Here is a 19412-nt window from a genome sequence, read left to right as displayed (position 1 = left end):
AAAGAGAAGACTCGCTTTATTACTTATGATTTTAATTTTGTAATTTGAAAGTTGAAATCGCATTACAATATAAAATAAATTCGATTTCTTCCAAGATTTAGCAAAAAAAAGGCTGAGGTGGCAACACAGTGACAAGTGTCATTCATTTGTTTTGATTTGACGTAAATCCATAGACAAGCAAAAAAAATAACTTTGTCTATGAGTTGAACCATAGACAAAAACCATAAACAAAGTTTGTTTTTTAATATGTATGCTCTACATTTTACAAGACATGTCGTGCGGTGTATGGCTGCCTGTTTTGTTTTTTTTTCACATTATTTCTGTTCTGTGAACAAAGTCAATGTGTCAACTGTCAATCAAAGTCTGAAGTCTGACACAAAAAGCAAGGTATTTTAAAATTTCGTGATATTATTTTCATGGTCAAGAAAACGATTGTACTAATAAAGTAACTCGCAAAATGTTCCGATTAACTAGAAATATATATCCTACCGTATCAAAGGCCCTTTTCAACCGGGCCACTCCAACAGAAAGTGGTATTTTAATACTTGTGCAAGGATCGAAAAACTTTTCTTCTCTGGGTAAACTCTATTGTAATTTATAGAATACCGAAAATAGCTAGTATTTATTGTATTCATATCATATTTATTAATGATCTTTTCCAGCCGATAATGAGAAATTTTCATTAAAACATGAAGAAGTGGGCCGACCCCTTTATTTTGATGCCCAAGCAACAACTCCTATGGTAAGTATGCAGTTATGTTTATATACATCAGGTTATGATTTCCCTTACTCCTCCTGACGATAACCTTTATCATACTAACAGTATATTCAATATGAAAATATAACCTAGGAATCAATAAAAAAAACAATACAAAATATTAAAATGTTTTTGTAATTGACGGTAAAATTTTCCAGGACCCTAGAGTTCTTGATGCAATGCTGCCATATCTAGTCAACTACCATGGCAACCCACACTCGCGAACGCACACTTACGGCTGGGAAAGTGAAGCTGCTGTAGAAAAGGCCAGAGAACAAGTTGCTAATTTGATTGGGGCCGATCCCAAGGAAATCATTTTCACATCAGGAGCTACTGAGTCTAACAATATATCTGTGAAAGGTGTGGCCAGATTCTATGCACCCAGGAAGAAGCACATTGTGACAACACAAATTGTAAGTACTTGCCTATTGGATTACCTACATTGTGCAATGTGCATACATAATTTATTTTATGGATTAAGTTCTATGTTATAATGACAACACTCAATATACCATGGAACTTAATCCATAAAATAAAACACCATAAAATTTACATAATATTACACAATCATTGCATCAACTGTGAATAATTTTCAGCATGGGTAATTATGTTATGATTGAAAAAAATAATTGTAAACTTATTCTGAATGTCATAAACATGTATATAATTTTGCTAAATTTTAGGAGCATAAATGTGTATTGGACTCATGCAGAGCACTGGAAGGAGAAGGATTCAAAGTTACATACTTGCCTGTTGGACCTAACGGAATCATCAACCTAGAAGAACTGGACAAAGCAATGACACCAGAAACAAGTCTTGTTTCCATCATGGCAGTCAACAATGAAATAGGTAATACTTGTTTAATATATTTGAATATAGATGCTGCCCTTTAAATAAGTAGAATACAAAAAGAGCATCTATATCCCTGATGAGGAGATGATCATCACACACACAAGTTCCAAGTTCCAACATGCTGTTATAATTAGTTCAACATACTTATCTGTTATGCTAATAGAAAACTGTGTGTTCAGTTGTTACACTTCACCAGTGATAACAGTGCCATTGAATTTATAATTATTTCCTGTACTGTCAATGAATGGCCCACTTTTTCAGGTGTGAAGCAGCCAATATCTGACATTGGGGCCATGTGCAAGAGCAAGAAAGTATTTTTCCACACTGATGCAGCCCAAGCTGTGGGTAAAATAGATCTGGATGTCAACAAAATGAATATTGATTTGATGTCAATATCTGGGCACAAAGTTTATGGACCTAAAGGGGTTGGCGCATTGTTCATAAGGAGACGGCCAAGGGTGAGGGTGGAGCCCATACAGAGCGGTGGAGGCCAGGAGAGGGGCATGAGGAGTGGAACTGTACCAACACCTTTGGCAGTGGGTTTAGGTTTGTATGGCATGAAATTTTGGAACCTGGGCATTTGAAAGGATATTCCCAAAACACAACCAAATTAGTCCATCTATTATTAAGCAATTATGTGAAACTGATAAAGCTCAAACTAAGTAAGATAACAGCACTTATTATACCTTACCTGTTTCATACTTACGTCACACCCTCGGCAGTCAGCGACTGACGCTGATCTGACTAGCCAATCTATCCCCCTACCATAGTCTACCTTTATGCTAAGAACGAAAAGATCTTATAGGTACTTATTCCAGTTTCCAGTCCCTATTCTCAAATTCCACTTAACTCACTCAGTGTATATGTAACAGGTGCGGCGTGCGAGCTGGCTCAGCGTGAGATGGCGTACGACCACGCCTGGGTCACCAAGCTCTCGCAGAGGTTCCTGGACCAGATCTACTCCAGGCTAACACATGTCATCAGAAACGGAGACGAAATCGAAACTTACCCTGGATGCGTCAATGTTTCTTTTGCTTATGTTGAAGGTGAGAGGCTTCATAGTTATTTTATAGTTGTATTTGTGCCTTTCCTATCCCCTCTGCACGGGTCCTTTATCTATAAAGTACACTATATCGCGATTCGCCATAAATAGCGCTCTGTGATTATCGCTCTTGTGGCTGATTTTTCATGGAAAAGAATGAACCATAGTAATTTTTTCATCAGTACCATTATTGTTTTATTCCAGGTGAATCTCTATTAATGGCTCTCAAGGACGTGGCGCTGTCCAGCGGCTCGGCGTGCACGTCGGCGTCGCTGGAGCCCTCCTACGTGCTGCGAGCCATCGGCACTGATGAGGACTTGGCCCACAGCTCCATCAGGTATGCGGATCCGAATTTATCATAATCATAGCTAAGCTGAATCGGCCAGAATATTATTGCCTGTAGGCCTACAATATTGTAACAGACCGCGGTGGCCGAAACTACACCTAAAAGTGCATGGCTCTTAAATTTAAGATTTCAATACATTATCATGTTTAGGGGACCTCAACCCCTAAATCCACTTCCATGGACCATGGAGCAAATAATCTAAAAAATAAAAGAAGGCCTAACGTTGATTGTATAACATTGCAGATTCGGAATAGGCAGATTCACGACCATAGAGGAAGTAGATTACACAGCTGAAAAGACAATAAGGCATGTGGAGAGACTTCGGGAGATGAGCCCACTCTGGGAGATGGTACAGGAAGGAGTGGACATCAAGACCATACAGTGGTCCCAACACTAAACCTCACCAAGACGTCCACATCTTGAACCAGACCAAGTCAAAGAAGGCATGTCTGACCAAGATGTGTACACGAAGACAAAGAAGGCACGTCTAAGTTAACTGTTATTTTTAAGAGAGATACTGAATAAATATAGTATTGTAATCTTTTTATGAGTCTATACTAGAAGAACTCTATGAGCAAAGTACATAATTATAAAATGTTAGATTTGTAAAAATTATGAAAAAGTTAAGTCAATCTACGACTTTAACGCAGCAAGCACAGAATAGTTACTAGTTTAAATTCTTTTTAATACTGTGATAATTTGCTTTTATCTTTTTTGTTTGAGAATCTAAAATTCTGTGTGTACACACATAGTAGAACACAGAATTTCGGTAAAATTGTTTGACATCATGTGTTTTAGACTAAAAAATTAGAATCAGCTATTGATTTTTATAAAATGAAAATATTCTGTAGTGTATATGTATATTTTATTATGAACTGCTGTTGATATTTTAAAATAAAATAATAATAGCACCATAACTCAAACTTTGCAATAAAATACCTTATTTTACAGTAAAAGAACAACCCTATTACTGAGTTAGCGGCAGCACTTACATAAATAGATGTTATCAATAATTGATACAATTTCAAAGGTATTTTATAATAGAGAGCTAATACAATGATCCATACAAAAAAAAAATTAAATCAAATTAATCAGATCTACACTGCCTAAGAGTTTCACAATCAATTAAATACAAAAAAAATTAAAGACACAGTTTCACTTACAAATAAAGTTTAAGTTATACAACAAAAACTTTAAAAGTATTTCAGACAATTTAACTTATGGAACCCTAAAACCACATAGTTACATAAATGAATAACAAACATCTGGCCAGTTATTTATAATATCCATGAGTCACAGCATTATGCAACCATCTACTTTGGCAGCCAAGCTTCCTTATATAATTATAATGTTTACATTAAGTATTTTATAGTTTTACAGAATTTTGTTAGCTCTACCATGTCAAACAATACACACAAAATTAATAATACTATGTAATACAATCATGAAACATGTTCATGTCAAAGTTAAACCATCTCATAAAACCTAATTTGGGTGCAGTGGGTGCAATTATAACAACTTATGAATAAATCATTCCAGCCACAAAAAAAGATATATTGATGGTGTAAATGTAAAAGGATTACCACAACACCCACCTAAGAAAGCTCTGAAATAAATGATAATAAAATGCAACTTTTGCAATGGCATGCAACAATACTTACAGTTACCAATAAGGTACCTACTTCAAGTCAAACAACTTATCTTCAAGTGCATTAGGTATAAATGCTGTTAGCATTCACTGAAAACAAGCACAAATAACTCCCACCCCAGTTTTTTAAAACATAGTTTGATTGCATATCAATGAATTAACAGTTACTTGGTGGTTAAACATGAGAATTAATATTATTTTAATACAAAACTAATACTTTTAAATAAATCAGCAACTACAGGGTGGTTCCTCTGCCGGCTCAGGGTTTGATATCTTGAAGCTGTCATGATCTAGAGTCTGCAGCTCTATCCTGGAGCGGTTGGAGTCCACCAGCTGCATGGCAATGTCGGAGAACATGTCTTCAATGCCCTTCCCTGACTTGCAGGAGGTCTTGTATGTGGTGCTGATCAAATTGTGGCATTGTTCACTAAAACGAAATTAGATGGTAAGTTGTGTATTGCAATGCCAAATAAGATAAAAATAATGAGTGGATTAAATTGTTGTGAACTCACCAAAAAGTTTCAATGTCAGCATCAGTCACCTGTGGTGTTAATCCCTCCAAATCGGCTTTGTTACCACATAAATATATTTTGGCATTCTCAGCATAAGTGACAATGTCCAGTAGGTGTTGGGATAGAATGTGGAATGATGAAGAATTATCCAGGGAAAATACTAAGATAGCTGCTTCAGCAAACTTGTAATAGCTTGATGTAACAGAGGCGATCCTCTCCATACCACCTGTGTCCCATAGTTGCAACTGAAAAAGAAATATAGTTTAATAAAGACACTGTACTAAACAATGAACCATGATGCAAGTTGAATAAGTTTAAAAAACACACACGCACCTTAACGTCCTTGTCGCCCACATGGTAAACTTTATCAAAGTGATCTAATCCTAAAGTTGCCCGTCTGTCAACAGTAGGGACAAAGGTGTTGTTGATAAATCGGCGGAATATTGAGCTCTTTCCAACACCATATTCACCACACAGTATCACTTTCAGAACAGGGGTTTTGACGACAGCCATTTAGCGATTCTTGTTAGGTTAATTAATTAATGACCAAAACACGAATTCTTAATTAAATTAATACTAAGCGTCTTCAAGTTATTTATTGTTGATTTGTTCACGGTTAATCGGACGGCCTGCCAGCCTCGCCTTTACCTACTTACACAGAGTACATTAATTATTCTGAGAATAGAGCTATCAGTCACACGATGATATCAGCGCCAGCCTACTTACACACACACACACACATAGTTGACATAGTGTTATTTTCTCTATGCACACACGTCACACACAGATTATATTGATTTTGTTTAGTTGTTGGCATGGAAGTAATAATACAACAGGAATGCGCACTGAACCAAAAAAACGAGCCGACAGAGATAGTCAGCACGGAGCCCTCCATCACTTTCTATTTTTGGTGACCATAATTTTAGGTAATTCATGAGACATCACTTCTAATCTATCATGTCGAAAATAGGTGTCGATGGTCTCAAAGTTACCTATTATTCGAATAATTCGATTGCAATGTAAGTACGAATGTATTTTGGTGATATGACAATTGAGTAAACAAATGGGGAGAAGGTAAAATTTGTATAGATATGTTGTTGCAGCGCCAACTGCAATGTTATATTGATATGTTTTTTTTCCATATCAATTAGATATTCCTAAGGTTTGAACTAGCAACAACAATCTGTCTTTTTACCAAATTCTACTAAGATGGACTGGTTTTAATTAGAGAGTTAGGATTGACGTAAATAATAAATATGAGCGAAATCAAACAACACACATTTTTATAATAAGTATAATACAATGTATTTATTGGATCTTCTTTATTTACGCGTTACTATTCTATTCTATCTTATAATACTCATATCTATCACCAAAAAAATCAACAGCTCATAACTCTTTACCAGCCTTATAAGATAACAGCCACAATAATACCTAATGATACTTAGGTATAAAATGAAACAAAAAGTTGAATGAAACAGGTCCTAATTAATGGAAAGTGATTCAAAAGTACGAATAAATGGTCACCCTAACCATAACGTCTCTCACAACAGTATAAACGTCATCCGTCATCTTGACAACTTCGGTCTTGTCGTAAAGTATTTAGAAAAACTACCAATATTTTTTATGAAATTGTTATTCATACAAATACCAAATATTCCATTACAATTACATGTTTATAATGATTTATTATAAATTTGTTTTTGAAAATGATATGATATACAGTAGTCTATGAGTTAATTTAATATTTTTTTTACATAGCTCTCATCGTACAAAATCTACTAAAGTTTACACAACTAAATCCTGGCAATTGTTAGAAAGAGAGGAAGGGCTCTGTGGTAACCCTCTCTATCGGCTCGCGGCCTCTTTCACTTCAAATATAAATCTTAAGGTGAATTCGTTAGGTCTATTTTTGTTTGCATCATTTTGGCGAGTGCGCATTCCTGTTGTATTATTACTTCCATGGTTGTTGGTGCTGCCGTCAATGTCATGCAACATGCATGTTGTACTCTGCATAAAAAGCCAGCCATACACGTATGGATTTGTTGGAATTTGTAAATTTCATGCTGGCACCACACTTGGCTATTCGTATTTGTTAATGGTTGTTTGCTGTATTTTTTAGCGAATATACAGTGAAACTATAAAGTCCTGAAATTAATGTTTGAGGAACTAAAATTTTCAGGAGCCTGGCACCATTAGAAAAGAAACATAAAAGTCATAACAATTGTTTATGTCAATAGGCGGTTGGCTGTTTTTTTGAATTTTCTTATTAATTTTAAGGATAATCTAGATAAAAGCAACAAGTTACGCTTGGTTGCAATTAGGAAGATGAAGAAAAATATTCTTAGTCAAGCTAGGGAAGTTATTTATCGAGTTTTTATACAATGTTTAGCGGAACATCAAGCTGGACACATTTTGTCGAATTTGGAGGATGTTTACGCTCGTACAGCGTCTATGACGGGTATGTAGCATTGTACAAATTGTAGTAACTCATTTTTAATTAGTACCAACGCTTCATTTATCGATAAACCTAGGTTTAGAGCCCAAGTCGAACATTGTTTACATACCACTGATTGTAGGTTTCATCTGGTTTCAGTTGAGTTAAACCTTAACATTTTGATACTTGAAGATATATGTTTGTTTACTTACTAAATTCACATTGTGTGAATTTGGGGGGCATTGTGTAACTCAAAAAGATTTTTTTATTTTATTTTATAGTTATATCGGACCAGCGGCAGCGTGCCAAAGAGGGCAAAATATGGAATATTTCTAGCTCCTGGAAGAAACAGAACTGGCCGTCCAAAAAGAGAAATTGATGTCTTTACTATGTGTGCCCTTCGTCAGATCCAGTTTTTTTATACAGTTGTAATAACGTTACTTATCTAAATAAATATTTAATGGTTTCACTATTAGCCTTCATATTAACACCTTCTAGCTTGTATAAATAAGAGCTTTTTTTGTGGATGGTCTGTTGTTTTTTTAAATACATAAATAGGTAGGAAGTTAACAGGCAAAATTTCAAGTATCAAAGTCAGTTATGTTTCGCTATATAGGGTTGCTACATGAAAGATAGCAGTGCCCTCATTTAATTTCAGGACTTTATAGTTTCACTGTACCTAGTCACCACACATGCATTGCAGTTTTGGCTAATACGTGGATGTCAGATAAAATAAATGTGCACATCTTTTGGGACGCTACGCTGTTCAAACTATCGGACGTAAGTCGCGGACGTAACCTTGGGCTGACCTTCAGCTTTAAAGCTGCGTACACACCGGGCCAACGAACGCCAACGGTTATCCCAACGATGGATTTTATCATACATAATACAGGGCAGATTGCAGCAACGAAGGCCAACGAAATTCGTTCGTTGGCCTTCGTTGGGCTTGTCTGTACGGGTCTTCAGACGTCCGAGAGCGATCTGCCCCCGTATTATGTAACTCCGAGTGGGGTTGGTTGGTATAAAACGGCTGACAACTTAGAACATTATTAATTAATAACTTTTTACTGACTTATCTGATTTCACAAACGTTTATGTTGAATGTAAGGATATATTGGTAGGCTTCTTGCATATTTCTTTCACTAAGATTTTTGGTGTTTTCGGTTAATAAGTTTCTAAGTTGATACCAATTATCACCGGTTGCTAACTCTCAAAAAGTTACAAAATACGGGGGCTGGCACGAACCGTCCCGAAAGACCGTGCACACTTATCAGTCGCGGCTGACAGCCGCGTCCGATAATGTGACGGTATCTTTATCTATGGAAATACTCTATGTCATGTCTTGTCTTGTCATTGTCAACTGACATCTGCTGGCCTGACACTGACAGCTCCTTGTCTCCATAGAGAAAAAATAAACAATTCTGAAAAGAGTGGCATCTCGAGGAGTTTTTTGTCATACTCTATACGTCATACTGAACAGCGCCACGCCATCTCTTTATATTTCTCAGCCTCATTGTACATACATACAGGGTGCCCTGTTGGGACACCCTGTATATATATAGATATTGTTATCACAAGTTAATAGCCGGATCTCCACCAAACGATCCAATGCGATCCGATCGCCCGATCCAAGAAGTTTAGTATGTAAGAATTCGTGGATCGCGCGATCGGATCGCGTTGGATCGTCTGGTGGGGATCCGGCTATTAACTTCAATCTATAAAGATATAAGACATATTTGCCTTAACGTAGTTACACCACACAACAGTTATTACATTTATTAGCTAAATGTAAGTTCAATCTATTTATGTACCTACCTACATGCAACAATAAATAAAAAACAAATTATTATATAATTCTTTATTACCTCGCATATAACAATGTTTCAGTTCAGTTTTGTTCATGTCACTTGTAAAATAATATGCGAGTGGGTGTGTGTATTCCTTTTTTATTCCTTTCACCATGAAAACCACTTCATGTTTTGCTAGTTTATGTTTCCCAAGAGAAGCAAATCTTGTCACTTGTGGTGATAAAGTCATTTCGTCCAATAGTGCATCATTTATCCTCGCGAGGCAAATCTTTGACGACATTTATCAGTTTGGTACACATAGTATTTTAATCTTCAGCGGATATGAAGATGTCGATCGCTCTTTGCCAGTGCCGTGGAACCACATGGAACCTGGATCCATATGGAATCTGTCAGGTCACAAGAATTTCATAAAAACACTTTTTGTGGATAAAGATGCTTTTTCTTAACACACCATGTTTATTTTTATTTGTAGGTATTTAAAATTTATAAATAACGATAAGTATACCGAGAGTATAGGCTTTTATTACAAAAATGTTATTTGCGAGACATTGTAAGACAACTGAACTGACACTGACACGCAATTTCTTCATAATAGCCATAGATCATGACAATGTTGACATTCAAATACTACTTATCTATGTGTCTTGTTATTGTTCTATGGTCTTGTTCATAACGCCATCTTACATCTTTTTTGGTAATAAGAGTAATATAAAGAGATGGCGCTACCTTCTACTAAAAGTTCAGCCATTAAGGCAGTGACCCCCCCCTGCTTGTCTCCCTTTCCCCTACCTTTGTAATTTATAATTTTAATTATTTTTAATAAAAATATTAAAAATTAAGGTTCATTTTAAAGTAAATTCGTTAATAGCACCGAGTTACTGTTGAGTTTTAACAATATAGATAGTATATCTTAATACAAAAAAGAAATATACATTCCGAAAATGGTAAGTAATAGTTACTTAGTAAAAAAATAAATGAATGATTTATAAAAATAAAATTTACTTAATGAATTCGGTTTTAAATTTCAGCACGGAAGAGTTAAAGTTCGTACATCGGAAGAAGAAAAGGCACGAAAGGAAAAGGAACGTCAAGAGAAACTGAAAATATTTAAACATGCAATGAAAAAAATACAGCAAAAGGTATGAAAATATAATTCTTAGTCACTGTAGGCAGCTTTAGATGATAAAATTCCAAACATCGATAAACTGATTAAATCTTTACAAGTTTAAAAAAAAAAAAAACACGCACTCACGCCTTGTACTAATGTACTCCCTTGCGGGGTAGGCAGAGGTGCATTGCTGCACCCACTTTTCGCCAGAGTGTATGTTAGTCCCAATGTAATAGGGGGCGGGCCTATTGCCATTTTACGGGCACATCCAAGACCTGAGAACAAATATCTGTGTTTAAACAAATATCTGCCCCAGCCGGGAATCGAACCCGGGACCATCGGCTCAGTAGTCAGGGTCACTAACCACTACGCCATTCGGTCGTCTACAAGTTTAAGGTATTTTAAATATAACATTTTAAGATCTATAAAATACATAAAACTCAACAGAGTCAAAACTAACCACTACAATGTTTCTTCCCCTGCTCATAATCTATGTTTTAGTTAGAGGAATACCAAGGACACATCATAATTAATATGTTCATACTGTGTTGGTGCCCACTATTCCATGGAAGGGACTATACCCACCACCTATTTGTAAAGCTGTATTAGATTCACTGTTATTTATTATTATTTCCTTTCAGAGAAGTGACTCTGAGCTGGATAAGGAGCTGTTAGAAATTACTGGCCAGGTGCTAGTAGCTAACCCAGACATTTATACACTGTGGAACATAAGAAGAGATATCTTAAATATTTTTAAGTAAGTTAAATAAAAAATATACCAATTAGATAGAATTATAGTTAAAAACATTTGAATAAAATTCAAATTAATGTAAATTTAAATTAATAAAAAACTGCAAATTCATTTTCTCATAAACAGATTTCAGAAAATCATCATGAGATCTGTCAAATAAAAAAGCTTGTAAATAAATTTACAGAAAAACTGAAGAAAATGCTGAGGAGTTGTCAAAGTCTTTTGATGGGGAATTGAATTTAACTGAATATTGTCTGAAAGTGAATCCAAAGTCTTACTGCGCCTGGCACCATAGAGAGTGGGTGCTCACTAGCAGGTGTGACCCGGACTGGAGGAAAGAACTTGCGCTATGTGACAAGTATCTCAAATTAGACGAAAGGAACTGTAAGTAAAACTGATATAAAAATCTTCCCAAGTTACTTAAAAAAAAGCCTCTTACCTCATTTCTGGTAATGGTTCTTCAGAGATACACCAAGCATAGCTTTTTTTCCTTTGCCCACTTTTTGAAAACTTCTGTTAAATTAATCGTTTTTTTTCTTTTTCAGTTCACACTTGGGACTACAGGAGGTTTGTGGTGCAACAGTACAAGCCACCACTAAAGGACGAGTTTGATTTCACAACAGAAAAATTGTATGAGAACTTTTCAAACTACTCTGCTTGGCACTACAGAAGCAAGATGCTAGTAGAATTGTATCCTGATTTAGAAGGTAAATTTAGGTAATCATTTTAGAAAGTGAGGCTGCTAGGCCTAATTTGATAAGGCTGATAATTCATTTTAAGATATTATTGGTTATGTAGTAGTTACATTTGAAACTAATTGTGCACATGAGGTAACATTAAAACTGAGGAAAAAATCCTCTGTTAAAAAATCGGAGCAGCAGCCTAAAGTGCAATGCATGCACTTATACTCTGTCCATTATATTATTGGTTTTTTGACATTCGAAATCCCATACATATTTGATGACTGCAAAGGAAAACCAACTTAACTTCCCAGACATAAGGAAACGTCTAAAATACAATAACGTAGTGGAAGCTCTATAATTAATTTTTCATTACGCAGTAGTGCAAAGTCTTCTATAAACTTTTCATCATGTCTGCATACTAACATTTATAAATGTTTTCGGTTCCAGCGGGGCGCCCCATCGAGGACAGCCACCACCGACACGAGCTGGAGCTGGTGCAGAGCGCCGCCTTCACCGACCCCGACGACACCAGCGCCTGGTTCTACCAGCGCTGGCTGCTAGGTATGTCATCTACTCATTCATCTAATGGGGATGAAATTCAAGTGAAACTTTGGCAGCACAATCGAGTGTGCATTTCAGGTTCTGACCTATTACATTCTTGGGGAGAAAAATGGGGACACAGTCGCCTAAGGCGCCATCTGTAATTATCTTTATGTTTTTCTCCCCATTATAGAGGGTGTTGCAAAAGTGGTATAAGTAGTAGTAGTAGTAGTATGTAGGTACAGACAAACAGACATTTATACAAAAAGGTTTCTTAGGGTACACCAAGCCGAAAGGGGGTGACTCAGGAGGTCATTTTAAACAACTTTTGTAATAGGACCTGTAAGTCGAATCTGGGTCTGCCTTGCCCCTATATTGCGCCGGTGGCCATTATTAGGTATTCGGAAATTCATGTAAAAAAACAATAACGTTAAACAGACTACTCCTGCCTGATGGCCGCTGCAGGAACGATATTTTAACACCTAACAACCTCGCATAGCTTAGCAACTAATTTATTTATCTAAATGTATATGCAATATTTCAGGAGCTGTAAAAGAAGCCACTCAAGTGGTTGTCTGCAGAGTTTCTCCAAAGAAGACAACAGTAGCGATGAACAAAAATGTGTCCAAAGACTTTGTTCAGAGCAAGATAAAGATAATGTTTAACGATACTTGTGTAGATGGCGAATGGACATCCTGCACTGGAAACAATTTTGATAATTTATGGATATATGATATTCATAACGCTATAACTGATGACCTAGATGTTAAGGTATGATATTTAATTGCTATATTGTTTATTATAATCTGTAAATTGCAAAATGGATTGAGTAAATCCCCCTCAGTAAGGTCTATAAATATCTACCTACTATTACTTACAGCTTCTGTTTGAAGATGACAACAATGAAACACAGGTTCTGTCATGTAAGAGGCTCGATGGATCTACCTATATTGGCAAGTCTAAAATTAGTTTCCAAAGGCAATATTCCAAACCAGTCATAGATGAACTAAAAAAGCAGTTGGATTCATGCCGGCAACTGCTTGACTTCGAGCCGGACAGCAAGTGTGAGTTATTATTAACACAATCTAAAATCTTATAACCATGTAGGTACTTCTTGTAAGAACCACTTCTTTGTCCACGAGATTAATTACATGTATCAAGCGTGTCTGGCTGTAGTATTATAGACCAATTTAACGACAGACTTTCTTCTTAAAAGTGCGAGGATCAACGTGATAGTTGATCCTTCTTGATAGTTGTTCTTCGTGTACATAATATAAAAATAAATTGTGGTTAACCTCTCCTTTTGTGTTTTTCAGGGACCCTGTTGACGACAACCATATTTCTACATTGCATAGATCCTAAGCAACATCACGACGAAACTATAACCAAATTACAGTTACTGAAAACGATTGATACGTTACGAGCAGGATATTATGATGATTTAATAACCAAATGGAATATTGAGAATGTTCTCAGTGAAAAATATGATGAAAATGTTGATGTTAATCTCAAAATTACATTGAGTGAGAAGATTGCCTGTCTGCCACACCTGCAATACTTTAGTTATTGTGAGACCGTAGATTTGAGCAATCAGAACTTGACATCCCGCGTTCTGCCATCGCTGGTAGTTTTGCAACACTGCAAGGTAAGATAATGTTCCGATTCAACTGTGTACCTATGTGCAATATACAGGGTGTTGCAAAAAGGCTATACTAAGCTGAAACCAACGTGTACAGCATGTTCGTTATATTATTATGTATAATCGTTTGCAATAGAATCCAACAATCATGTAAACAAATATGGCGGGCTGACATTGACAGCGTATTGTTTATGCCCATAGTGATGTCATAGTGTTCTAATTAGATTAAATATATAAGCCATAGACTATAAAATAAAACTGATTATACATAAAAAGTGTTTATTAAAACAAATTTAAATCTTCGTCTTCGTCATCATCACTATCAGAAGTGTCGCCGGTGACCGTAATTATAAATGGAACCACTGTGTCATCGCTTGCCGTGTCTAAAATGCCGTCGAGCTTTTTCATTTCTTCCTTAAGCTCTTGAAAAAAAAAATTTATTGTATTCAAATAATATTAAATTAAAATAATTTATTAAATTAAAAATAAAAGATAACCTCACATTACGAACAACACTAACTTTTCAATGACTTATAGAGTTCGATGAGTAAAAAACTAAGATGACAGCTTGTCAAATACTTCGAAATTTTTACGTTGCAAATGTTTTAACAAATTTAACTTATAAATACAAGTTAAACCGTGTTGAAGATAATGTGAAAACAATGGTGCGTTCGTTGAAATCAGACTATGTTCATAATTGCTCGTCAAATGTATGTGATTACGGAGTAATCGTGACAATTTGGTTTGTTTACATGATTGTTGGATTCTATTGCAAACGACTATAAGCCCACCTGTGCAGAATGTCAAAATTCTCGAAAAAAAATATAAATCTTCATAGTAAAAAGTCTATAAAACGGGAAATAAAAAATAAAATTTAAGAAAGCTTTGTAAAACGGGAAAGATTTTTTAAAATCGCTTCATACACAGCTTTTGAATTAGTTTGTTACACACAACGCAGTAAATATAATATTTTTTTCTGAATTTATCTTTCAGGTACTAAATTTGAAGAATAATAAATTATCAACTCTGAAAGGATTCCCAATATTGCAGTTACAAGAATTAGACTTGAGTGAGAACGACAGCCTGACCAGTGAAGAAATTCAATCATTTAGGAATAGGGTAACTTACAATGTAATTTATTAACTCTTAGCTTATTTCAATGTACGTACGACTACGACCAACAGCTTCTACTAATAAATAAGACAACTGCTTCATACTATCCATGTGCATTTTATTATTATTTCTTAGTAGGTATTACAAAATGATTATAGAATAAGTAATAAGTTGTACTGTATCATTATAACATTTTATGCTGTACCTATATTTTAAATTCGAGATAAGGTTAATTTGGAGTTTTAAAAAACGCACAGAATATATCAAAACAAACAACAAATATTTAACTATAACATTTTCAAAACAATACATGGTTTGAACATAGCTTAATGTTCAATATAACTCATATTAATATTTTGGCTTTGATCTGATCAGATCTATCTGAATTAAAATGTAGGTAAGAATTTCAATTAAATTAAATACAGCCTAAGGTTTTGTTATTATCAAATACTACTTATAGGTAGCTACCTATTACTATGTTTATATCTAGCTGCGTAAATAGGTAGGTAATATTAGATTCTAATAGTTATGCCTAAGAATATTGTTAATGATTATTTCTTATTCATAAAATGGATGTTGAAGCACTTATTTGCCTCAATTACTATTATAAATTTGGGCAATCTATTTACAATAAAGGTTTTACAAAAATACAATAATAACTTAGTTTTAAATTATCACTGTGTTGTTTATTGCTTGTGTTTTGTACTAAATACTATAACTTATCTATATACCTATGCTATTGATAATTTTGCCAATTTATTTATCACATCACCAGCAGCTTTCATTATTTCCTCTTCTTCCCATAACAGTTTCCCACAGCCTTCACAGAGCATAGCCTGATGATTACTTTTTATAAGTTTATCAATGCCCTCATACTGGAGAGGCACACTTTTATTAACCTTAGGGCCTACTGTATTGGAGACAGGGACGTATAATTCGTCATCACAGTCAGAGTCACTGAGGAAGTTATCATAATTTACATCATCATCTTCATATTCGTTTTCTGTATATTTATTTGTGTATGATGAAGACTTAACATAATCATTGTAAATATTGTGTACTTCATTGGATGTCAGCATTTTGAACTGTGCTTCATTACAGTATACACATCTGCTGAGCAGTTTACAGGCTTTCAAATCAACTCTAAAATAGGCAAGGATTTTTTTGATCTGGTCATTTACATTGCCTGGTCCTACTTCAAAAATCGAAGACTGTGAATAATTGGGAGTTGGTGAGAACTTCATTTTTGGTATGAGCAACAATCTATCTTCAGATATGGCAAGATTTATAATGTCATGCCACAGCATTGTTGGTGATGTAACTGTTGAATCAAAACCACAATATCTTAAATAAGACAGTAGATCAGAAAGTTTAGGATCAACAGAAAATTTTATTTGGTCTGGTGATCTTTGTGGCATACTGTTAAATGAAGACTGAATTCTATCTGCCACTTTTAACTTCTTCGAGCTTTTTTGTTTACCTTCTAGCATGACATCATTGCATATTTCATCAAATTTTATGCCCTGTTTAAGGCACCTATTTTGGAGGTAATAGTATATTTCTAGAAGTACATGAGCATCTAGAGCAGCATAGTGAATTTGAGTACTTCTTAATGGTCTCAGTTCCCAATTAGAACACTGTTCCGTCTTGGCCAGTGGAACTCCAAAACACAGTTGAACAAGGGTGCTTAGACTATTCCCAGCAATATCATTACGGCTTGTTAGAGCAAAACCACTATTCAAAAGACTTTTCCATAGCAATGCCAGATCTAAGAGGCCCTCTCCTTTTACTTTAATGTTGCTTAAACCTGTAATGCATGCCTTCATCTCCCGCAAGTCCTGTTCCAGTCCAAAGCCAAGTTTAATAATTTCAGCATTATCCAATAGGGATTTGTTAAAAGTATACCAGAAACTTAAATATTCCTTACTATTCAACAGTACTGAATCAATGAGGTAAACTTTTTCAAATGTGCCTACTTGTATAAGAGCAACCTGTGACTGAGTTGCTCCAAATGAAGGCTTCCATTCACAGTCAATGCTCACAACTCTACTTTTTGTTAAATTAGAATTCATCATGTCATAGAACTTTTCCCCTGTGTCTACGAGAATTATTTGGTCATCCTGTAAAGTTAATTTATAACATTCTTCTTCATTTTGTTGGACATCCCAATCTTCTTCAGCTTCGTCTTGTCCAGACTGTGTTGGCATTGCCGTCAGCCCAGGTGGGTAGTCACATTCAGGCATATTCAAGTACTTGGCCCATTTCAGGGCTTCTTTTCTGTCATATTCAGTAAGCATATCTATGAACTCTGCAGCTGAGCCAACATTTTGCTTCAGAGAATCCTTCACAAGGTCCTCCCACACTGATGCACTCACATTGTGCTCTTGATACTTCTGGTGGATCAAGTACCTCAGCCCACCAGTGGTGCGGTTCTTGCTGAGGTTCTTGCATGTTTCAATAGGAACTTTATATTTATTACAGAGCCGTGCTACCAGTTTTCCAAGTGGTTTGTAATGCAATTTTTCATATTTAATCTCCCCAACTGCATGATTTTCTAGGTAATTTTGGACATACTCTCGAATATTAAAACTTTTGTCCAGGAGGTTATCAAGAAACAATAAAAATGGAGTAACCTGTTGGGGGCACTCTGTAAGGTAATCATCAATAATGTTGTGTTTGTCTTGGAGGACCAGAGGAAACAGCACTGTGTCAATTGGAATATCATCAAACAACTTCATGGCTATGATTATTTGACATGCTTGTTTATAATTTCCAACTTCAATAATATCATGTACCATTGGCAGAATGACTTCCTTTATTGTCGTTAATTGATATGTTTTGACTATCAAATTAAAAAACGATTGATTCCTCTGCGTTATTGCTATTTTAAATGCAGGTAGTTTCAAATATTCATCAGGGGACACATTATTTCTTTCAGACCATTTTGAAAGTGTTTCAATGATACAAAATGGCAATGATTTCGGTTTGCAGTCTTTGAATTCGTCACATTTGATAACTAAAGCCAAGGCAAGTCTAAATGGCTCTTGGGTTGACTGATAAAATGATTCTATATTGTTCTCCACAGTTACACTTTTTTTCCATGTCTTCCAAGTTCTTTGAAGTTGTGAAAACCACAAGAATGCTGACTCGTCTAAGTCTACATTGAAACCAGAGCTGCGAAGCGTATCTTCAATAGATGGTACAATTTTAATAGATTGGTTTTCATCTACTAGCTTTTGAAGATCCATTGTATTATTTCCTATCCTATTTGCACAGTTATGCGTTATGGAATGAACACTGATCTAACAATAATTTTAAGTCCTACACTGGACTGGAATTATGATATTAATATCAATATTATTCATTTAAAAGGCACATTTAAAAAATTGCAACATTTCTGTTTGATTTCTTTCATTTCTACGAAAAAACGATAGGCACACGATAGGCAGAGAGAGAGAGAGCGACAGATGAAATGTCATCTGTCGCGTCAGTGTGACAGTCAGGTATTGGTCTGTGTTAACCATAGACAGAAGGTGCCGATACACCATCGGACGCGGCTGTTAGCCACGACTGATAAGTGTGCACGGTCTTTTGGGACAGTTCATGCCAGATCGCTCTCGGACGTCTGAAAGCTGAAGGTCAGCTCAAGGTTACGTCCGCGACTTACGTCCGATAGTTTCAACAGCTTAGTGTACATTCCTTACCTACCTTTAAGGTACTATTCCGTGCATCGCGACAGTCGTCGGCAGCGCACGGCTGTCATTTTGTCCCGTATGTGTCTGTCGTAGCAGTGTCTTACATTTTCATACTCTGATAGTCGTAAGCCGCGCGCTTCCTACGGCTGTAGCGATGCACGGAATGGTACCTTTTAGTTCGTAAGCCGCGTCCGATGGTGTGTCGGCACTTGAAACTCCATCAACCTTTATAATAAGTACTACGTACAAGCGTAAAGTGCCTAAACAAGGACTAGATCCGGGTAAGATTATAAGTTGCATCCGGCGCCGTAAAACCCTTAAATAAAAAATAAATACACTCAAATAAAAAACTCCTCTCCCACTTTTTAGAATTTCTGTAGGTAGGTAGTTACAAAAGCAGCAGCAGGTTACTTGCTTGCGCCATGGCTAAAATCAGGTAGCAGGGTAGGTCTTGGCAGTTGCAGAGCAGTAAGTTCAGCTG

General features: G+C 35.7%; 4 protein-coding genes across 4 annotated transcripts; 2 read left to right on the top strand and 2 right to left on the bottom strand.

Moving 5' to 3' along the window:
* Nucleotides 1-363: 363 nt before the first annotated feature.
* Nucleotides 364-3596, top strand: LOC105380309 (cysteine desulfurase, mitochondrial). The gene is made up of 8 exons (XM_038121142.2): nucleotides 364-578; nucleotides 663-742; nucleotides 916-1170; nucleotides 1441-1606; nucleotides 1871-2155; nucleotides 2482-2655; nucleotides 2856-2988; nucleotides 3241-3596. Exons 1-8 carry the CDS (start codon nucleotides 458-460, stop codon nucleotides 3392-3394), a joined length of 1368 nt encoding a protein of 455 aa, XP_037977070.1. The 5' UTR covers nucleotides 364-457; the 3' UTR covers nucleotides 3395-3596.
* A 249-nt stretch (nucleotides 3597-3845) lies between these two features.
* Nucleotides 3846-5812, bottom strand: LOC105380310 (ras-related protein Rab-30). The gene is made up of 3 exons (XM_038121143.2): nucleotides 5491-5812; nucleotides 5158-5402; nucleotides 3846-5072 (listed from the first exon to the last, which is right to left on the bottom strand). Exons 1-3 carry the CDS (start codon nucleotides 5668-5670, stop codon nucleotides 4874-4876), a joined length of 624 nt encoding a protein of 207 aa, XP_037977071.1. The 5' UTR covers nucleotides 5671-5812; the 3' UTR covers nucleotides 3846-4873.
* A 4413-nt stretch (nucleotides 5813-10225) lies between these two features.
* On the top strand, nucleotides 10226-15344 carry LOC105380313 (geranylgeranyl transferase type-2 subunit alpha). The gene is made up of 10 exons (XM_011549836.3): nucleotides 10226-10346; nucleotides 10431-10541; nucleotides 11152-11267; nucleotides 11446-11645; nucleotides 11807-11968; nucleotides 12392-12505; nucleotides 13029-13255; nucleotides 13365-13548; nucleotides 13801-14129; nucleotides 15117-15344. Exons 1-10 carry the CDS (start codon nucleotides 10344-10346, stop codon nucleotides 15264-15266), a joined length of 1596 nt encoding a protein of 531 aa, XP_011548138.3. The 5' UTR covers nucleotides 10226-10343; the 3' UTR covers nucleotides 15267-15344.
* A 606-nt stretch (nucleotides 15345-15950) lies between these two features.
* On the bottom strand, nucleotides 15951-18667 carry LOC105380311 (exonuclease mut-7 homolog). Its single transcript, XM_011549835.3, has one exon. The coding sequence runs from the start codon at nucleotides 18482-18484 to the stop codon at nucleotides 15968-15970; it is 2517 nt and encodes an 838-aa protein (XP_011548137.3). The 5' UTR covers nucleotides 18485-18667; the 3' UTR covers nucleotides 15951-15967.
* Between the last annotated feature and the right edge of the window lie 745 nt (nucleotides 18668-19412).

The sequence above is a fragment of the Plutella xylostella genome, chromosome 4, assembly GCF_932276165.1.
Source record: "Plutella xylostella chromosome 4, ilPluXylo3.1, whole genome shotgun sequence".
NCBI classification, from domain to species: Eukaryota; Metazoa; Arthropoda; class Insecta; order Lepidoptera; family Plutellidae; genus Plutella; species Plutella xylostella.
The sequence above is the reverse complement of the archived record's forward strand: the minus strand, read 5'-3'. Positions and strand labels throughout refer to the sequence as shown.

What these genes read in the sequence shown, in the direction of transcription:
- LOC105380309 (XM_038121142.2), top strand. Translation starts at nt 458, where the DNA reads ATGTTCCGATTAACTAGAAATATATATCCTACCGTATCAAAGGCCCTT. An exon ending in TTCTTTTGCTTATGTTGAAG is followed by an intron (nt 2,656 to 2,855) that starts GTGAGAGGCTTC and finishes GTTTTATTCCAG; the next exon opens with GTGAATCTCTATTAATGGCT. An exon ending in TTGGCCCACAGCTCCATCAG is followed by an intron (nt 2,989 to 3,240) that starts GTATGCGGATCC and finishes ATAACATTGCAG; the next exon opens with ATTCGGAATAGGCAGATTCA.
- LOC105380310 (XM_038121143.2), bottom strand. Translation starts at nt 5,670, where the DNA reads ATGGCTGTCGTCAAAACCCCTGTTCTGAAAGTGATACTGTGTGGTGAA. An exon ending in TGGGCGACAAGGACGTTAAG is followed by an intron (nt 5,403 to 5,490) that starts GTGCGTGTGTGT and finishes TTTCTTTTTCAG; the next exon opens with TTGCAACTATGGGACACAGG. An exon ending in GCTGACATTGAAACTTTTTG is followed by an intron (nt 5,073 to 5,157) that starts GTGAGTTCACAA and finishes ATTTCGTTTTAG; the next exon opens with TGAACAATGCCACAATTTGA.
- LOC105380313 (XM_011549836.3), top strand. An exon ending in TGAAAAAAATACAGCAAAAG is followed by an intron (nt 10,542 to 11,151) that starts GTATGAAAATAT and finishes ATTTCCTTTCAG; the next exon opens with AGAAGTGACTCTGAGCTGGA. An exon ending in ATTGTATCCTGATTTAGAAG is followed by an intron (nt 11,969 to 12,391) that starts GTAAATTTAGGT and finishes TTTCGGTTCCAG; the next exon opens with CGGGGCGCCCCATCGAGGAC.
- LOC105380311 (XM_011549835.3), bottom strand. Translation starts at nt 18,484, where the DNA reads ATGGATCTTCAAAAGCTAGTAGATGAAAACCAATCTATTAAAATTGTA.